Consider the following 20,757-nt stretch of genomic DNA (forward strand, 5'->3'; position numbering starts at 1 on the left):
GATGCACTCTGTTGATTCAGAAATTTCCAAAACAAATATCAAGTTTCGAATCAAATTTCCAATTAACTAGTTGTAAAATATTATAATATTGGTATACATTAATTTCATAGAATAATTAGAAAATATAAGCTTGCAAGTAAATAGTATTAGTACGGTATTATATTTGAACAGCAAATATTCAGTTATTACAGTTAGTTAACTATTTACCTTGAGCATTATTGCAATTAACATAATTATGCTGTTTTGGATGTGGATTATATTATTGGGCTTTAAATAGCTGCAATATGAAAAAGTGTATGTACTATGACAAATATTTAGCCTAATTAATAATTAACTTCAATTTGTATTTACATTGTTAATTAGAATAATTATTATTATTACAAATTCTATTATTACGGTAGGATTATTCACCGAATGAATTTAGTAGTACTTTTAATACCATCGAGATCGTTTCGGCACTTGTGAGTACATTATTTATGTAATTCCAAAGCAATGGTTGTGATGTCAAATATTATTGGAATATCGGGTTGTATCTTTGCTTTAATTTATCTGATACATTTTGCTGAGGGTCTTAGTGTGGGTAAGTTAAATTTCGATAAGATACTTCACTGTAATAGAAGTAGATTAAATTGGAATGGATGTCATTGTTATATGAAAAATCGCGAGAGATGGTCAAATTGAGAAAATTGCGGTTTTCAAAACATATTAAAGTCATTCGAGATGTTATCGCTCGTTTCGAATTGAATAAGTATAACCAATGTAATATGGTGTCTCAATTCGAGCTCTAACCGAGTATCAACTTCTTTTTAATTTTTTTTTCATTTTGCATTGAAGTTTTTAACGAGAAATTTTGTAATATACATAATGTATAAATATGGATTATAAGATTTGCAACAACTTATCTCTCTTTTTTATTTGTTTATTGTCATCTTTTTTGATAATAACATATTTGCTATATTATCAATATTATCATAATTATTATTTTACGGAAAACTTTCACACCACTACTCAGTATAGACTCAGTATTATTAATTTATCCCGAATACAAAGTATCAACGAATCGGCTCACGTAATAAACTTGGGCACTGGGTAGCAAATGATCAACATTACAGTCTTCTGGATGTCGAAGATGATGTTTTTTGATAATCCCAGCTTGGCGATGCTATCGTCTTAGGCACGATGCCAGTTGCTGAGATAATAACTGACACTATTTCCACATTTTCGCTATGCCATATCTATTCAATCGCAATTGCGAGATCCGCGTATTTGGCCAGTTTCTCCTAGTGTTTGTTGAGAACATTATGAGTGTTCGGTATGGCTACATAGACGAAAAGAACTGAATTTACTCTTCTATCAACCACCACGATGTCAGGTCTGTTATTCGTCACTTGGTTATCGATGATAATGGACCTATAGTAGTAGAGTCTAAAATTGTCATTTTCGAGCACTTTCCGCGGCTGGAGAAGACCGAAACAAGCAGATGTTATATGCTAAAGTGTCTCTGGTGTTTATTAAAAATTTCTACATTTGTCGGATTGGGTATTCGGATCATTGATAACATTTTTCTTGTAGTTATCCATGTTAATAACTTGATCCTAGATAGCCAACAGAAGCCTTCGGGCTCTGAATAGAGATTTATCTTTTATCATTATTATTATGTTTCAATTTCACTGATTTCCTAATATATTTTCTGCAAATGCGACAGAAATTCAGCTCATTCCACATCATTTAAGAAATTCCTCGTCAAATGGCACGTTTGAAGAACTGCAGTTTTTTTGTATCGCCTTCTTCAGGTGAACCGTAGAGACCAGTCGACTGATGTTTGGCTTTAAGTATTTATTTGTCTAAATCGGTATATTTTCCACTTTTTCTGGGTACCAAATACGTTCAAATGCGATTTCCAATTTTCATTCATTTTCATATTTCATTGAATACCAATTCCAAAACTACTGTTAGCGTTTGTAATGAGGCAGCCCTTTTGGTTATGCTGGGACAAGTAAGCATTTTCAGTAAGAGTAGAACACTCGGCTGCGATATAGTTTCTCAAGGTTCCATCATAAATCGTTTATGTCCTATTCAAAAATGACCCTTTCATATTTTCTGGCACGAATAAATTCACCCTGAATAGATATTCTGTACCCCTTAGATTCATGAAAGCACCAACCTTTCATCAGCCACACCCTTTTCATCAGTTGAATATTTCCGTACGTCTGAAAGATATTATTTGCCATACAGGACTTTTTCCTGTATGTGACTGTAAGATCAGTATGTTATCGTCTTTCTTGATCGAATCCAGCATTTTTGAAATTACAGCAAAGCTTGAACATGTTGACCAGTCCTCTGCGCTATTTTGTTGTTCAAAAGCAAAGCCTTTCCGCCTCTGAACTGAGATGTTAAGTACATGTTGAAGTTTATAAGTATTTTAGGCGTCAATCTGTCAAGTTCCTCGACATCTGCATATTTTAGTACCTCTAAAAGGTATATAAGGATCGAGATAGCCACTGTGTTGATACTTACTACTCGCTTTTCTGGCTAGACCCCGAAGAGTACCAGCCCCAGGCTCATTAGTGATATTTGACCTGTATTCATGGGGTTTGTAAGGTTTACCTTGCCCACGCTGCTTCAGTTCAACGAAAATTTTCGTGTCACGAAATTTCTTCCTTCAAATAAAATTATCAAATTCATTAGATTCAGAAAACAATATACAGATTGACACTTGACATGAATTATTTCAAGATCAACCTATTCCTTTCGTAATTCTTCGGTTGCAACTATAAACTTTTATATACAGAAGGATTTAGAGTTCTCTAATTTTTCACCAAGTAAAAGAAGCATGCGTCAAATAGTTTTAAAGGTACTTGACGATGATGGTTATCATCAAATTCTTATATTCAACATCTTAATTATTCAGGATCATTTAGTGTATATAATTGAATTTGGTTGACTAGAACTTGATAATATTTGTTTTAGGTGTACTTCTAGGTGATTATCCTTCGCAAGAACAACGATTTTTAAATAATACAATTTCTCGAAAATATTCCAAAGGAGAATTAGCATTTTCTGCAAACGTGCAGCATGTTTCAGTAATAGATAGCTATGGTGCAAGTCTAACATGTGAGTATACTAATTTTTTGAGTGTTTTCCCATGTGTTTCAGTAGCTAAGAGTATTTTGCGATACTCGACAAAGGTAAAATTTCACAACCTTACATTTGTATTCCTTTAAATCCTTACTTTTTCATAATGTATAATCTCCTATCCCAAATTTGGGATTCAGAATTGAATATTTGTTCCTGATATTCTATAAATTGTATAAAAATTTCCAGATTCCCCTTTCATTTCAGTATGTAACTTATTGTTTAAAACATCAATCTTTTGCAAGCAACCTTATTATAAATTTGTATATCAAGACAGACAATATTATGAAAAGAAAATTCTTCAAAACCAATTTCAAAGCTTTTGGAATTAACTTTTTTTTCAATTTCTAGAGATCAATTTTGGGCAGTTATCTTTCAGCTGCTTTTTTGAGTTATCAATAACCTGGAACATCCATATCTTTCTCTAAATTGCCCATTTAGAATTCACTTTGGCAATTTGGAAATTTTTTCAAATTTTTCCTTTTTATTTCAGTATGTAACGTTTTACGTTCCGGATTAGGTGTCGCTGCAATTTTCGGTCCAAAATACACCCCAGCAACAACAATTCTTGAATCAATATGTCTCGAATATGCAATTCCATATATATCAACTTCGTTTCGGCCAATACCAGTAAAAGATTACGGGTTTTTCATGAACTTCTTTCCTGAAACGGATTACTTCGCTAAGGCATTAAGTCAAATAATTCAAAGTTTTGGATGGAGGAGCTTCGTAGTTGTCTATGAAACGGATGACGCTCTACTTAAACTCAAAGATATCATGAAATTTCAAAAGTACAGTGAGCATAATAAGAAGAATAAGATAAACTTCGAGAAACTTGGGCCTGGTCCAAACTACACGTGAGTGATATGCTGAAAGATTGGATTTTGTTCATATTTTCATAAAATGTCTGATTTCCAGATCTACATTTGAAAAAATTCAAACATTGGGTACTACAAATATCATCCTTGATTGCCAAGTTGATTTGATACTGAATATACTGGAACAAGCTAAGGAAGCCAACATGCTCAATGTATATGATAGTTATTTTCTTACGAACTTGGTAAGCCTCCATACTCATTTACTTAATTCCAAGGGTATTAGCTGTGTCTGGAGTTGAGTTACGATGTGGTATCACTCCTAGAAAGTATTGTTTCTTCTTCATCTATTACTTTCTGTTTAATCTCAAAGTTTCTTCTTTTGCCGCTTTTCTTGGTCTTTGTTTTATCTATTTTTGTAATATGTCCCAACCGCTTTTGCGCTTTTAGTATCTGTAGGTTTGTTTCATCTTCGGTACATCTTTCTTTAAGAGAAACGAATTTTTGTCTTCCTGCTACTCCTGTTCTTTACACCATTTTATTCTTGATTCTTCCATCTTCTTTTATTTCTGATCCGACATACTTCAAACTATTCACCAGTCCATTTTCTTTTAGATAGCCAAGTAACAGTTCATATAACCATATTGTTGTATAGCTCCAAACTCCTAAGCTAGATCAGCTAGACTTAAGCTCAAATCAATTATGAACGAGCAAACATTAAACATCAAAACAAAGTAACAAATACTTACAAAAGATTATTGTAGGACAAGAGTACAAGCAATGAACCGATCCAATGTCCAAAGATATTTGCTCTTTATTGATTCCAGGACAGTATGTAGCAAAGTTTTTCACGAGAACGTTTATCTAGCAATAAGAGTTTTAGAATTTTGACGAATTCAATACACTTAGTAAAACTGTAGGGCATATGCTGTTGCATAAGATAGCAAGGCAAAAGTTTAGGTCCACCCTTTGGTTGAGACAAGAAGACTTACTTGCTTGTATGCTGTATGCAGTTGAAGATTCTGGTGAATTTCAACAAAAGCGTACAAATAATGGTGACACCTAGGGGTTGGAATTAATGGAAGCAAGACAAAGTATACAATCAGTTGTGACCACTATACCAGATTTTAATAAGATTTGAAGGTATCAAGGTAACTGATAAACAGATTAACCTGGATCACTCTGAGATTTGTCTATGCAAACACTATAAGTGGATGTCTATCATCCACTTATAGACATACATATTCTCATTTTAGATCAATCCAATATTTCTCTACTCTGAGGAGAGTAAATGACTCAATGAAGAAATTAACATCATAATCATCAAAAACTTGTAGAAGGACGGGAATGTGGTGAAGTATTAAAGTCAGCCAAAATCCAGTAATTCCTCTTGCTGAATTCATCAAATGCATCGACGAACGTGGTCTTCGATGTTACAAACATTTAACTTGATGATTTAATCTTCTCTTTACATATTTATTTTTCTCGGTAAATCATCTTAGTTGTGGGTCTTTCCTAGCATAATTTGAGGTCAAGATTTTTGTGTAGTATTTAGAAACAAAATATGAAAATAGATGATAACAAATACTGGTTTTATTATTTCTATTTTTAGGATGCTCATACGTTGGATTATACGGATTTGAACAGCACTGCAAATATAACAACTATAAGATTATTTAACGATAATGATGAATATTTTAAACAATCTGTGAGAAAAACGGGATTGGCAGAATTGATCCATTATAGGAAATTGAAGGTATGATAAGAAGTTTTCAGTAGATTATTGAATGGAATAGTTGAAAGTTGAATAGTTCTCGGCAGAATGTTCACAGTAATATATAGGACATAGTCTTGATCCTACCTGAATTTTATCAAATTTGAATACTATGTGTTATCTCCAAGGATTAAGGTGAATAAAATTTTGACGAAACAACTAAAATGATATAAAACTAGGATTAATCTTCTTCAAAGTACTTTCCTTAACTGGCAATGCACTTATCTCAACATTGAATCCATGGCTGAAATCATTTCTAGAAGGCTTCCATCTGCTCAATAGTAGTGTCCCAATGTCCAATAGTCTTAACATTTCCATTTCATCACATTTTTTATTTCCTGAAAGAGCAGTGATGCTGAATCTGGTAAGTAAAGTGGACGAGAACAGAGATGATCCATTTTAGAAGACTAAAATTTGCAAATAAATAGCCAAGTGTTTTGTTATGACCATGAAACTAGCTGTTAATTCATTTTCAGGTCTCATCGATAATTTTTTAGTTGAGAATATCCTTTTTTTATTAGTATTATTTTTAAGATGATATTCTGTGTTGTGTCTTTTATTAATTGGAAGTATTGATGGTTCATTAAGAATTATGGAGCAGAATTTATTTTTTTTTTGAGAGTGAATAACTAAGAACATAAAACTTATGCATTAAGGCTGCATTGCTGACATGAATAATATGTCCTGACCAATGTATCCAGGTATTTCTGGGACTTTCCTCCTAGATCAAATGTTGTAGGAAATTCTGCTTAAGTATTAAATAATTCACAGTCAAATGAAAAAATGAATTTTTTTATTTTATAATCAAAATTTTCATGGTTTTTTTCTACCTCTTCATTGGTAAACATTTTTTTCATCTAAACACAACTTTGTAAGAAAGTTTTTATAACTTTTTAGCATGTTACAGTACTTTTTCATCCCGAAATCTTTCTTAACAGGACGATATAGAGTGTAGATACTTTTAATGTGAAATTATTTTTTTGTAGAACGTATCAATTTAGTTGTTATCCTTGATTTTAGTTTGATTATTTCTAAATTTACTACAGTTATGAATGAGCTTTTTTGGAATCCCATTTTTCTACACATAAACATTTCTTGATAATTTCTTCATAACTTCCTACGATTGTTTATACTGTGTACTTTTCAGACTGAAACAGCTTTGTTCTACGATGCTTTATGGTATCTCCACGACACAATAAAATTGATGGGTGTATCAATATTCACAACCCCAATTAGTTGTAATGGTACTCAAAAGTTTAGAAGAGGTATGGAATTATCTTTATCTATGAAAAATGTGAGTTAATATCATGGCTGTTTCGTTGGTTAACGTTTTTATATCTTATAATTCTTTAGAGACTTCCTACTTCCGGACTCACTGGACCCATCCAATTCGATGACAAAGGCAATCGAATAGACTTCAATATTTATGTGATTGATGTGTTACATGATAAATGTATAGCAACGTGGTATGAAACTAATCAAAGTTTAACCGTTCATTCACTAACCGAGGAAACTGTGGCTGTCGTTACAAATTTGCAGAATACTAAAATTACCGTAGCCTCCAGGTAAATCAATATATGTATAATTGAAAATAGCATGACATACACAAATGTATCTCTACAAGGTATACAGACAGTATTAAAACTTGGCAATTAATTTATACATATCATTATCGTCATTGATCATAAATAAACGCTCTTAAATGAGAAATTCTTACGAATATTTGTGTCTTGTTGAATGTTGATACTCATTTACAAATATGCCTCTACAAGATATTCAGAAAGCAAGTATGTAGAATTTTGGAATAAGTTTTAAAACTTTGAGTTAATTTTTTTTTTCTTTCTTAGCGTGATTATCAAGTTATTTGAAATATTCTTGTAGAAATTCGTCATTCAATTTTAATTGATACTCATAAACATGCGTATCCATGGAACTCTCCATATTTTAAACCACTTTTTGTTACTTGTAAGCTATCTGCTTACTTCAATTTCGTTTCTACATTTTTTTTTCAAGACGGAATTATGATGAAAATTAATTCATAATTTCTTCTTATAATTCATTTAGGCTTGGTAAGCCTTTTTTAATGTTGAGGGAACCGGAAGATGGATCAGAACTAACTGGAAACGCCAGATATGAAGGATTCTCATTGGACCTCATAGCTGGTATTGCAAAAATAGTAGGATTTGAATTTGAGATTAGCTTAGTTGAAGACGGTATGTATGGAAGTTATAACGAAGAAGAGGAGAAATGGACTGGACTTATAGGAGACATATTATCGAAGGTATGTTTTAAATGTAGTGATTATTTTATAATTTCAAAACTAGTTATTGATCACAAACTAAATTTCGTCATTCTCTCCTATTTCAAATAGATTGGAAATAAAAATATGTCCAACTGCATTCAAGGTTTTTGGATGTTAAGTTCTGAGTCGAATTTTCACAACATTTTCTATTTATGATTTACTTGCATCTCAATTATGATTGCGTTTATTTTGTATCAATAATCATCAATTTATTATTGAGCCACTTTTGGTTTGAAGAAACCAGGGTGTCATTTTCGATTTGTGTTAAATACCGATCTTCAATTTATTTTTCACTAATGTATACCTTGAATTAACAAGATTATCACAGTTTCATATGACTACATTTCGTATAATTTGGAGTGAGTTTTCTATAAGTGTTCGATACACTAGTAACAAAAATTTCAATCATCTTCTACCGTTGAGGCATTTTTTCATAACGTCCTTTTGTTGTAGAAAGCCCACTTAGCAATTGCTGATTTAACAATAACCCAGGAGCGGGAGGAGGTTGTAGACTTCAGCTTTCCCTTCATGACGTTAGGTAAATAAGTGATTTGCCCAATTTCAACCGCTGAACTAACATTTTTATTGGTTATAGGAATAAGTGTATTATATAGGACACCAAATTATGGAGAAACGGAAACATTTGCTGTACTCAATCCATTTTCTCATTCTGTGTGGATGTCGATTGTATACGCATACATTTGCATATCATTAGTTCTATATATTATTCTCAGGTATGAAGTATCTTTGTAATATAATTTTTCAAAATATACAAGAATTATGTTAGGAAAAATATTTATTCAGTTACACAACCCCACATTTAAAAGGTGGGAATTTCTCCGAACCGCCCATCCAATGGTAAAGTCACGTAATTCTGTTTGTATACAGTACCAGCAACAAGAACTTGACCGTTATTTTCATCACTGTAAAGAGGATTATGTGGCTACCACGCCATGTGATCTTACATTTGAGAATACTTGATGCAGGTAGACTTTTCTCCGAACAAATTCCCTCAATAAAATGATAATCCGTTCGATACTTACACGACTTTTCAAGACTCTGCAGGACCATCGTCTAGCAGCTCAGACGCACTTCTACACATGGCGACTGCTGTAAATATTATATACAGAAAGAAACTTGACAGTTCTAGAATTCCATTTTGATTCTGCCAAATACGAATAATGAGGAAGGTGTAGAACGATAAAAAAAAATTTATCTTAGAAATAGCACTGCAGAGAATATCCAAAGGGCTCTGCATATTACAGTCATATTGTATAACTTGAGAATATCAGTAGTAATTCTAGTAATTTTCGCCACTATTTTTTGAAGGAATACCAAGTTAAAGCTTTACGACAGGTGATATAGACTTGTAAAAATCTTATCAAATTTAAACCACATATATTTGACGTACTATATTATTGTTGATAAGAGTTTGGTAGCTTGAATTCCATATCAGAGAGTGATATTCTAGTTCTGGAAGAACGAATGCGTTAAAAAATAAAGATATGGTCTTGGCTTCAGTAGACTACCTAAAATTTCTCAGAAGGTTTCTGAAGGTTCAAATAAAGATAATATTAGTATGCCCAACAAAATTTCTTTTACTTAAATAGAACAAGATGTTTGAATTTTGCAGACCTTTGGAGCATAGTATTAATAATAACTAAAATAAATGGAAGTTTCCTAGTGAAAGATATGGTATACCATTTTGAAATGTTGAAATTAAGAGCAGTTTGATTACCCAATCCACAAATTGTTTATACACCAGATTGAATAATGTTACAGTCACCAATATGCAATTATATATCTCTCAAATCGACAGCATTTGAATTTGATCCAAAAACGATGCCATTTATAAATATTTATAATAATAACGGCTCGAGAAGGGAACCCCGGGGCACACCAGAAGTTGCTTCAATTTCTACCATAATTATTAACTTTCTATCCGGTATGACATTAACAAATTGGTAGATAAAATAGTTAAACCAATGTTGAATAGCATAGTGAGAAAATTTCATAGGTCGAAGTGATCATAAGCTGTGGAACGATCTATAAAGATGGTTACAACCTGATTTCAGCTAACTCAGTATGATAGTGTAATGAAATTCAAAACTGTAGATTAACCAAGAAAAAACCATGTTAATAAAGGGTTCTTTTTATCGGAATGTACCAACGCGATTTTGCACAAATAGTCGTTTGTGAACTCTATGTTATTTCTCTTTCTGTAACTCCTGAAGAGAAGGCATACTTAAAAAGTTAATACAACCCCAAAAAGTTGTCTTTTCCAGAAGAACTAAGGCTCATCACAAGATATTTTAGACATCAACAACAACAAAACCAAAGACATCGAAAATTTGTTATTACTAACATTTTTTATATGATTTGCAAAAAATATATTAATCTAAAGGAATGACCGACAGAAAGATTTTTTGTCAAGTCAACTATAAAAAAGGAAAATGCACAAAGAACCAAGAAACTAACACATGGCTTTCGTAGAGAAGGATATCAGCAGTAATTGTGGCCAATATTACTGATGATCTTCTCGCTGTGAAATGACATGGTGGATGGCAATCCAGCGTAAATGCTGAAGGTTATCTGTACGATGAGAATCTCTAAACATATTTTGGAAGCTCTCATTTATCTTCCCCAAACCAACCGCCGCCATTTGGTGAAACTATACTTTCAGCGCTAGAAAATAATTTTCAGTCTGATTCACAAGAAATTCAAAATTTTGAGTCAACTGAGGTACATAAAATGGTCAATAACCGTCTGTAAACATCAATTTATTTCCAAAACTGTAATAACTTCAATGAGAAAAATTAATACTAACTACAATCAATTCTGCTCAATTATGCAAACTCGTGTGAAATATTCCATTTCTTGTTATACAATAAACTTGTATATTAAAGATCTTCTAATCACTTTTGTTCTACAAATAACTCTTAAGTTTGACGTGTTCATTTAATTCTACCCTTACAATATTTACTGACGTGATCCTTCAATTTTTCCATCATACAATTATTATACTAATAACTTGAACAACTAACATATATTTCCGGATTTTCCAACAATCTTGCAGCTATAATAAATTATCATTGATTTAATTTGCAGATGTTTTCATATCGAATTAAGTTATAATAAATTTTGATTTCTATTTAGATTGTCTCCTGATGATTGGGAAGTTAAATACCCATGCGATGAAACGAATGACACCATGAAGAATTATTGGAATTTGAAAACCTGTCTAACCGTCGCCTTCAAAGGATTGACAGCTCAAAGCAATGATGTCTTACCGAAGTGAGTGGAAAATTACATTTGTCTACTCCTTATATTGTGAACAACATATTTTTGACATTATTTTGAAGAACGTAAGTTACAATTATTAGAAAGGTATTGATTGCCCTTGACGACTAGTTGTAAATCAACTAACGACCCTTTGGTGGTAATAATTTGTTACTTATTGAACGTTCATCCTATCAACCTATCAAGAATTACCTTCAATTATTATTACATCAAAACTTGGTTCTTGCACCGATGAAATACCACAAATTTTATTGAACTAAGAAGTCCGCCCTTTTCTTTTGCATTTAAAACAGGTCTTTTCCCTGCAGATTTGAAATTCGCTTGGGTATAACCCATACCAAAAAAGGAGACGCTCCCCGACAACTACCGTCGCATTGCTTCAGTCCCAGCCATTGGCGAGGACATAGAGAAAGTAGAAGATTCTACATTCAGAAATTTGTTCATAAAACAACCACTGGTTAAAATTATTGTCTCAATTTCGATCGAGAATGATTATTATCTCTAATAGGTTGTTTGTAATAAACTTAGCTAAATGGGAGCAGGTAGACATGTCATTTGTATATAAATTAATAAGTAAAAGGCCTAAACGGAACCTCTAATGTACTCCTGAAACAGTTGCCATAACATTAGGGTCGAGAGCTTCTAAATTAACTCTATTTCAAACATATGAGTCAACCTATTTGTATTCCGACTACATAAAGTTTTGAGATAAGAATAAAATATTAAGCTTGTACCAAAACACCATTATGTTTTCGAAGGTCTTACTCTATAGTCAATTTTTTTAAATCATGTGATTTTTTTAGAAATACAGCATGCAGTAAAGTCATTAAGTGACGTGAACTTTTTGTAAAAGCATCTCAGAAATGTGTACATATCCACTAAAAGTATATATTGTTACTCAAAACTCTACATCCCGTATATTTCATCCGATTAGAGATAGAAGTCACTAACTGAATTTTCTTCCACAGTCGAGAAAAACTGATTGTCTGCTGATATTATCATTTCCCATGAGTATAAAAAGTCACTAAATGAATATAACTGCGAGGAGAGTGAGCTCTATCACGGTGGTCCATAAATTGACTGCAGGTTTGTTTCATAGTTTCAAGTCTTGAAATAACCCTATAAGAAAAAGTCTATTAAACCCAAATCCAAAGCCAGTTCCGGATATTCAATCTGGGAAAGTTTGCAATTCTCGTGTAAAAAAAATTTCAACAGAGATTGGGACACTTGAACTGTGTCTTTAGGGCTACGTTAAGATTCTTGATGTTGGCGTTGTGGGTGTCTACTACTTCAGTAGCGATAATTTTCGTATTGATATGGACGTCAATGTGGACCTGAACCTCATAAGATAATAACACGATGTTAAACTAAGTGAATGTTATTCATTCACAAAATTTATAATACTCGTAGTGTCTGTATCTTTAAATTGCTGTACTGACTGAATTCTATGTCTATGAATAGACTGGATAGGATTCTTAAGAACTCTTCTACAACATCGATGTTGTCTTCGTGATCTGCTTGGTCGTTTATTATTTAATGTAGTACCGGTTTCGTCGAACTTATGAGCCCAGTTCTTATTTGATAGAACACTGGAATAGTTCGGTAAAATTCAAGCACACAAAAAGTACGGTCTGCTATTAACTATGGTAACTGAATTTTGAAATACCAATGGTACTGTTTGCAATCTAATTTGAAATTTGAATTTGGCATACTTATGAGAGACCCTGTAGAAGAATAGAGACAATTAGAATATGTAGAAAAATTAATTATTTGTTTTTTTTTTAATTTTATTCTTAATAAATAAAAGTATATCAAAATATTAGTTCAAAGTAATGATATGCTCTAAATCAACTTTCAATACTGATGGCTTAAGGTAAATGAATAAAAAACTGTCAGAATGAAACGTTTCAATTCACTCTCACCCAGTTTTATTTCCAAATTATTACACTCATTATATGAATATTATCTTGGAGATACCAATACAGTTGGAAATTGTAGTAGAAATAACTATCTGCATCGATATTAACATCGAAACTTCTGATCGGATGTGTATACTATACTTTTCTACTTGCAAATCCACGCTTCAAAAAAGGTAGGGTTTCTCATTAAAAAAAAAGAATGCTAGGATTATTACTTGAAGTTATTTATCAGATATCAATATTATGAAAATTAGTAAGTCGAAACTAGACAGTTTCTCATTTTTCTTTTTTAATTTTATTCTTACTTTAGTTGATATAAGACTATGCTTCATTCTACTATATATGTATCAAATTATAGTTAAGACATGGATAATAGACTGGAGCGAAAATCTATCTATGAATCGATATCAAAAACTCAGATGTATAGCTAGGACAAGCAGCTCATTGCAATTGCAGCTTCACATCTCTTCATATCGCTCAGTAAACAGTAAACCTTCCACGCAAAACAAACTTCTACTATACAAACAAATCATAAGACAAATTTTAACATCACACATGTCACACAGAAACCAAATACAATTTCCACTTCCTGCAGGTGGTACAAAATAAGTGCCTCCGTATGGCTATTAAACATTCATTCTATCCAAAACTTCCAAAACCTCGTGGATTTAGCCGATAAAACTACTGTGAAAAACTTCATAACAAAAATCTGCTGAAAGATTTTCGTGAAACTCTAAATTTATCACCCCAATCATCATAAATTGAAACTATCACAAACAAATGACTAGGAGTCACAACTATACAGGGTGCGGCAGCATAACTTCCTTTTTTAAAAAGTTCGCCATTTAGTCGGTAGATGTCGTAACGGAGTGCTAGTGGTCTCGTTCGAGAGGGGGGACTATAAAGTTTTGTCCCGGCACAGTTCAGTCGCCATCATGCGTTGGAACAGTGAGGAGCGTGCGTTTGCCGTTGAGGTTTACTTTTCGAGCGGATGTTCTGTGATCGCAACCCAGCGCGCCTTTCGGAATCGCTTTAATTTAGCCCCCTTGGCCCCTGTCCCGGACCGGAAATCAATTGTTACCTGGGTCACTACGTTCAGACAAACTGCAAGTGTGACAAGACGAAGAACTGGAGTCCCTCGGCCCATTAGATCACCGGAGAACATTGAGTTAGTTAGAACTTCAGTGTTGCGATCACCACGGCGTTCTGCGCGCAAACATGCGTCTGCCCTTGGACTTTCCGATCGTTCTGTGAGGAGAATACTTCATGATGATCTTCATTTTCATCCATACAAGATGGCAATTGTGCAGGAACTTTCTGAACGTGACTTCAATTCTCGGAGGAACGCGTGTGAGGTTTTTCTGGAAGTCGTTCCTGAGGACGCTATTGTTTTTTTTAGTGATGAAGCCCATTTTCATTTGTGTGGATCCGTAAACAAACAAAACATGCGCTACTGGGCTGATACCAATCCTCGACAATTGCATCAACGGCCTTTGCATTCACCTAAAGTCACAGTGTGGTGTGCAATTTACTCACGTGGAATTATTGGTCCCTGGTTCTTTGAGGAAAATGAAGTCACAGTGACAGTGAATTCGCACCGGTATGTAAACATGTTACAGGAATTTTTTTTCCCACGGCTAGATGAGTTGGACTTAGGGGACACTTGGTTCCAACAAGACGGAGCAACGGCACACACTTCAAGAACATCGATGGCTGTTTTGAGGGAACACTTCCCAGAGCGCCTTATCTCAATTAGGGGCGATTTGGAGTGGCCAGCCCGCTCTCCCGATTTGACCCCTTGTGATTATTTCCTATGGGGTTTTTTGAAATCCCGTGTGTATGTGAACCGTCCAAGGACCCTACAAGATTTGAAGACGAACATCCAGGAAGAAATTGCCAACATAACGCCTGCTATGCTGGCAAGAGTCATGACAAACGCCAGAAATCGGTTTACTCAGTGTATGGAGAATGGGGGACGTCACCTAACTGATTTGATCTTCAAAACTCAGTAAAACAAAACTTTATGTATGTGCCTGCATTATAAAAAACGAATAAAAATTTTCTGATTCATACAATAAGTTTTATTAACTTTTGAAAAAAGGAAGTTATGCTGCCGCACCCTGTATATCGCGGACCAAGTTATTGTAAACGTAGTAAAGTTTTGTATTAAATTTATAATTCATTTTTACTTTCCATGCTCAGAGGTGGATCCGCACGATTAGCCATCAGCGTATGGTGGATGTTTTGCTTATTTATATCATGCAGCTACGTCGCTAATCTGGCGCTAATGGTAAATCAAGCTAATTTGGAAGAAACTATACAATCCGTTGAAGATCTAGCTACGCAGACGAAGATTAAATATGGTTGTGTTGAGAACGGGGCAACAGCAAACTTTTTGGAATCTGCAAACTCCACAATATATCAAAAAATGTGGACAACACTTGAACAGTCACCGAGTCTTTTTGCAGCCAACAACCAAGAAGGTATGAAAAAATTATATTTAACAAGAAGTTTTGTACAAAACGAATGAGGAAATTCATTTTTTTCTTTCTAAGCAGTTCGCTTCTATCACTGGGATAATTAACGACAATATTATAAAATTGACATAGTTTTGTTAGTTAATTTCATTTAAATATTCTGAGTATCACAGTTTTTGCCTTGTATTAGTGTTGAAAGCTATACTTTTGAACTATTAAGTGTTTTACAGCGATTTTGCTGTACGATACATGCAATAGACTGGAGTTTTTTGCTCATGGCTGATGCTTTGTGCTTTATAACTTGCACTAGTTAGGTATGATGAACCAAAAAAAGATGGTATGCGAAGGGATAAGAAGATTTAATGAAGAGGGAAGTTCAGGATTGGCAGGCCAGGATAAGAAATGAATGAGAGCATAGAAAGAATGTTTGTAGCTATATTTTGATGTTTTGAACCGTGTATGTATGCAATGATAAGTACTGAAGAAATATTCTACGCGAACAAAGATTGCTTTTAGTTTTGCTCTATCTTGAAACTCAAAGCATATCCCAAAGATAGTAAAGTATTTATGAACTGTCTAGAATTGCAAAAAGTCGGCTATTTATAGAACTGCGACAGCTTGGTGACGAACAAGATTTCAATTTAACTGAAAAAGTGGAAAAAATGCTGATATTTACTACTCTGAAAATAAATGTTTCCAATTTTTTACACGTTATTTTTGTGTTCTATATGAACCTACTAAGTCTGGATTCTTTACTAACTGTATGTTGCTCATAATATGGTTTCTATAATGCCTTGTATCCAAGCCACATGAGGACCAATTTTTTCTAAGCTCACAATAGATAAAAATCACAAAGTTGTGTCTGATGTGCTCTTTATTAACTTTGAAAAGGGTTTAATTCATGATTTAGATAATAATACAATAGATGATGTAGCTTCAGCAGGTGAGTTGCTTACAGAAAAGCTGTTACTTTAGGTCTGGGGACCATGTCAGTTAAGCCCTCAGATCCCTTCCAGTATAGCAACCTTGTGAACGCAAGATTTTTGGAAAAAATGCTAGTATTATTTTTTAAGTTACTAAAATCCGTTTGTTATTATCTTTATTACTATTACCCAAATGATTTTAATATAATTCAATAATCCTTTAGTGTGAAAAAAAAACACGACAGTTTATTTGAAAAATCATTGTAATTATTGGCAGTTCTATGGCATGTGCTTTGTCACTTATCTTTTTATTTTAATAAAAAATGAAGTCAGGAAACTTTCATAATCATAATATATATACGTATAAAAACTTCTTCTTCCTTATAAATGCCAAAATAGGGTGAAAACGCATTTTCAACCAGACCTGTTCCAACTAAGGAAGACAGAACAGCAACGATTTCTCTATCCTCCGAAGTTCCAGCTCTGTTCTGGGCATTCCAAATCATGCGCAGTATAGATGAAGTGTCTCGAACGAGAAGGAAAATGAATATTGTCGGTACCGTAACGTAGGGACGTTTTTTACCGTACCAACTGTCCATATAGGAGTATTACATATATGATATGTTATTTCCAGTTAAGTTTGAAATTTAAACACAACCCTATTTATTTTAGTCTGATTATTATTAACATAACCAATCATGAAGTAGTTTTATTCATGTTATCGTGAGATTCTGTTGATTCGAAAAAAAGGAGGTATGATAATGCTTATAGAAAAGAATATCTGGTAAGCCTCGTTATCATCCAAATTATTAGAACCACTATGTATTGTTAGTCATTTTATACTGTTTATATCGTAATTTCTCATCCCTCTTCATAGGTACACAAAGAGTATTAGAATCTCAGAACGGTTTATATGCCTTTTTGATGGAATCCACTCAAATCGAGTATGAAATTCACAGAAACTGCGAGCTTAAGCAAGTGGGAGGATACTTGGATTCAAGATCATTTGGAATTGCTATGCCGACCGGTGAGTTGATGAAAAAATATTATATTTACTCGATGTTATTATACAACAAATAAATGCAAAAATTATTTCGTTTTCTCATAAAGTTTGATTCAAATAAAATTAATTGGAAGTCATAACATTTTTCTTTAATTATATTTCGGTCGAGTAGATTTTATAATATAAAAGCTTTGAAAAACTATATATCACTCAAAAAAAAAAACTTACAGGATTTATGAAGTCGATTGTAATCACTTGTTTAGTATACAGTTTGAGCAAATAACACAAGGGAGTTGAGGAAATTGCTTTATTCAAAAAATTGTAGACAAAAGCTTGTAAAAACTAAAAAAGAAATAAAATAAATTTTAAGTATATAGAGTAAAACCACAATGAGTCGATTTGATTTCAATTGGCATCTGATTGTGCATTTTTTTGCATTGTAAAATATTGAGCCCTTAACTTAAGAACAAATTGAAAGATGAATAAGGAAAAAAATGTCAGAATTTTTAATGTTTCAAAGAAGTCTCTAAAGTGAGCACTGCTATTTAGTTCGAGTAAATATCTAACAGCTCTAACAGTAGTTGGAAGATTCGTTCAGACGTGCCGTAGAAGGGAAGGGCATATCAGAGATGTTTCTCAATAAAGGCATAATAGACTGTTCAGGAGATGTATTGGTTCATTTCTTTGGAAACTGATGTCAGCGCAAAACAGGAGGAACTTAATTTTTTTAGTAAGGTGGCAATCAAAAAATTGTCCACAACAAGCCTTAAGAATTTTACAGATTCAACGATGTCAATGATGTAGACATTATTTAGGAGGGAGAGTATCAGAAAACAATCATCATTTGTTACTTGAAAACCCAAATTGATGGATAGTGAGTATATTATATTAGAACAGAAATGATAAGAGCCTCTTTTTGATCAATTTCTCTATGATCTTAGATAACGTGGAAAGGACTGCAATTGGTCGATAATTCGATTCTTGACTTTTATCTCCTCCTTTATGCAGAGGTATAATTATAGCCTGGTCTTAAGGCGATTGGGAATGAAACATTAGTTAAAGTGGTAAGGTGATTTAATGTGCAATCGGGCAAAGTCGAAAACATTTTTAATGTAACTCTATCAGTTCCAGATTAGTATTTATTTTTGATGTCATTAATTGTACTGCGAAGACCTGCTAAAACTAAGATCATAAAGAAAGTTACAATTGCTTGATATACTCGTAACTTAAAACTTAAAGTGAATTTATTATAACAGGTCTAAATTTACAGACACAGAATGTTTAGTTAATATATTTGGAAAAGTATTTGTTCTAGTTATTCTTGAACAGTAAAACATCATTCTATTTCCAGATGCTCCTTATAGAGGAGCTATAAATAGAGCTATTTTAAAACTTCAAGAGGAGGGTACGATAGCTGACATAAAACGCAAATGGTGGATAGAAAGGAATCAGAATGAAGATGAATCTGAATCTTGCGAAGAACAAACACCAGTGTCAACTGAGGAATTATCCATACAACATGTAAGAGGCTTGTTTATCATTCTTGGAGTAGGACTGGGTGTTGCTTTCACAGTAGCTCTCCTAGAATTTCTATGGAATGTGAAGAAAATAGCCAAGAGAGAGAAAGTAAGTGCAAAATTCAGTTGAATCTACTGATTAAAAATAAAAATTCGTTTTTGGAAAGTTCGATATTTTTTAATAGTATCAAAAATTTAAGATGCTTACGTGGATAACTTAACTTTTTTAACAATATATTTTGATGTTGTTTTCTTGGAATTAATCAATCACGTCCACCATGAAAGTTATACTCAATTTCATTAAAAATTATGTATTCTATAATCCATCATTAATTTCGATAAACATTTCCTCATCAAATTTTTTCGAGTGTTTTGATTCCAGAACGCAAAGTGCATAAGGAGTTTCTGATAAATCTTTCAGATTCAAAGGATTTCAACAATCAGTACCAGACTGAACACACTGTTTACACTACCACTACGCCAACACTCACAATTACACTGTCTGACGCGAATTTCGATAATCAAGTTATCGTCCTCAGAGACTGAAGGTAAACAGTTCACCTACTGTCTGATGTACGTTTCGATAACCAATTAATCGTCCTCAGAGACTAAAGGTGAACAGTTTACATTCAGTCTCTGATTAAGATAAATTGGTTATCGAAACGTGCGTCAGACTGTGTAATTGGAAGTGTTGGTGTAGTGGTAGTGTAAACAGTGTGTTCAGTATGAATATCACCAACGGTTCCGGAAACTCCAACTTAGATTAATGCCAGGATATTATGACGGATACACGGCCGCACGCCAGTCATGACTCGATGTAGTGGTTCCATCTACTGGGTAACTAATGAACTTTCCTCTAAATGTTTCTGAAAGAAGTTGGGACATAGGTGATTGTACCATGTTCTTGAACATATCAATAGAATACACATACAGGGTGATCCATGAGTGACATACTTTCACCATATATAGAGCCACTCAAGAAGCATATAATGTAGCTACTTAAAAAAACTCCTCCTTATTCATTTGAAGGGTGCTTTGTGAAATTGGCAATAAACTATAATTGGCTTTGATGTTTACACAGCTCATTTGTTTTTCAAATTTTTGTGTAGTACATTACACTACTAACAAGCATTCGACTGGCATCAGCTAATCTTAGAAATTCCAGTACAGGCTTTGGCAACATCGATTTGGGGATTCTTATTGAAAATTGCACCCTGTAGGGTATTTTTCGAATAAATATTTAATTGATTGATTTCGCTGATTTAACTATGAACTAGAAGACAAGATTCATTCACTTCTAGATTCGTGAATCCATATTTCTCAACTTAGTAGAAGCTAGAAGAGATTTTTAACCCTTTACTACTAATCAACTTCTAAAAATATCAAATCAAATTCTGGTTATCGTTATATCTTTTATCGGTAGATGAAAGAGTTTTTACTGGATAATTAATATGTTTTAGGTTGATTACTGCGATGCTTTGAGTGATGAATTGAAGTTCGCCAGCTATATATGGACTAACAGAAGAAAAATATCCAATTAAATATATGATTCGAAATAACTAGAAATGTTTTAATAAATCTGTTTAATAGTT

The 20,757-nt window shown here is 33.2% G+C and overlaps 1 protein-coding gene across 2 annotated transcripts; it reads left to right on the forward strand.

Moving 5' to 3' along the window:
* The first annotated feature begins 422 nt into the window (after positions 1–422).
* On the forward strand, positions 423–20,757 carry LOC130448569 (glutamate receptor ionotropic, kainate 2-like). Of its 2 annotated transcripts, none has more exons than XM_056785984.1 (15): positions 423–580; positions 2,971–3,114; positions 3,629–3,992; positions 4,054–4,195; positions 5,563–5,706; positions 6,872–7,018; positions 7,078–7,289; positions 7,789–8,005; positions 8,480–8,564; positions 8,622–8,760; positions 11,183–11,320; positions 15,448–15,728; positions 17,523–17,672; positions 19,000–19,274; positions 20,626–20,757. In XM_056785984.1, exons 1-15 carry the CDS (start codon positions 493–495, stop codon positions 20,704–20,706), a joined length of 2,607 nt encoding a protein of 868 aa, XP_056641962.1. In that variant the 5' UTR covers positions 423–492; the 3' UTR covers positions 20,707–20,757. The 2 variants fall into 2 exon arrangements, with proteins under 2 accessions (XP_056641962.1, XP_056641963.1); XM_056785985.1 differs by lacking the exon at positions 20,626–20,757 and adding an exon at positions 19,548–19,634 and having other exon boundaries at positions 442–580.

The sequence above is a fragment of the Diorhabda sublineata genome, chromosome 9 (genome assembly GCF_026230105.1).
Source record: "Diorhabda sublineata isolate icDioSubl1.1 chromosome 9, icDioSubl1.1, whole genome shotgun sequence".
Classification (NCBI taxonomy): domain Eukaryota; kingdom Metazoa; phylum Arthropoda; class Insecta; order Coleoptera; family Chrysomelidae; genus Diorhabda; species Diorhabda sublineata.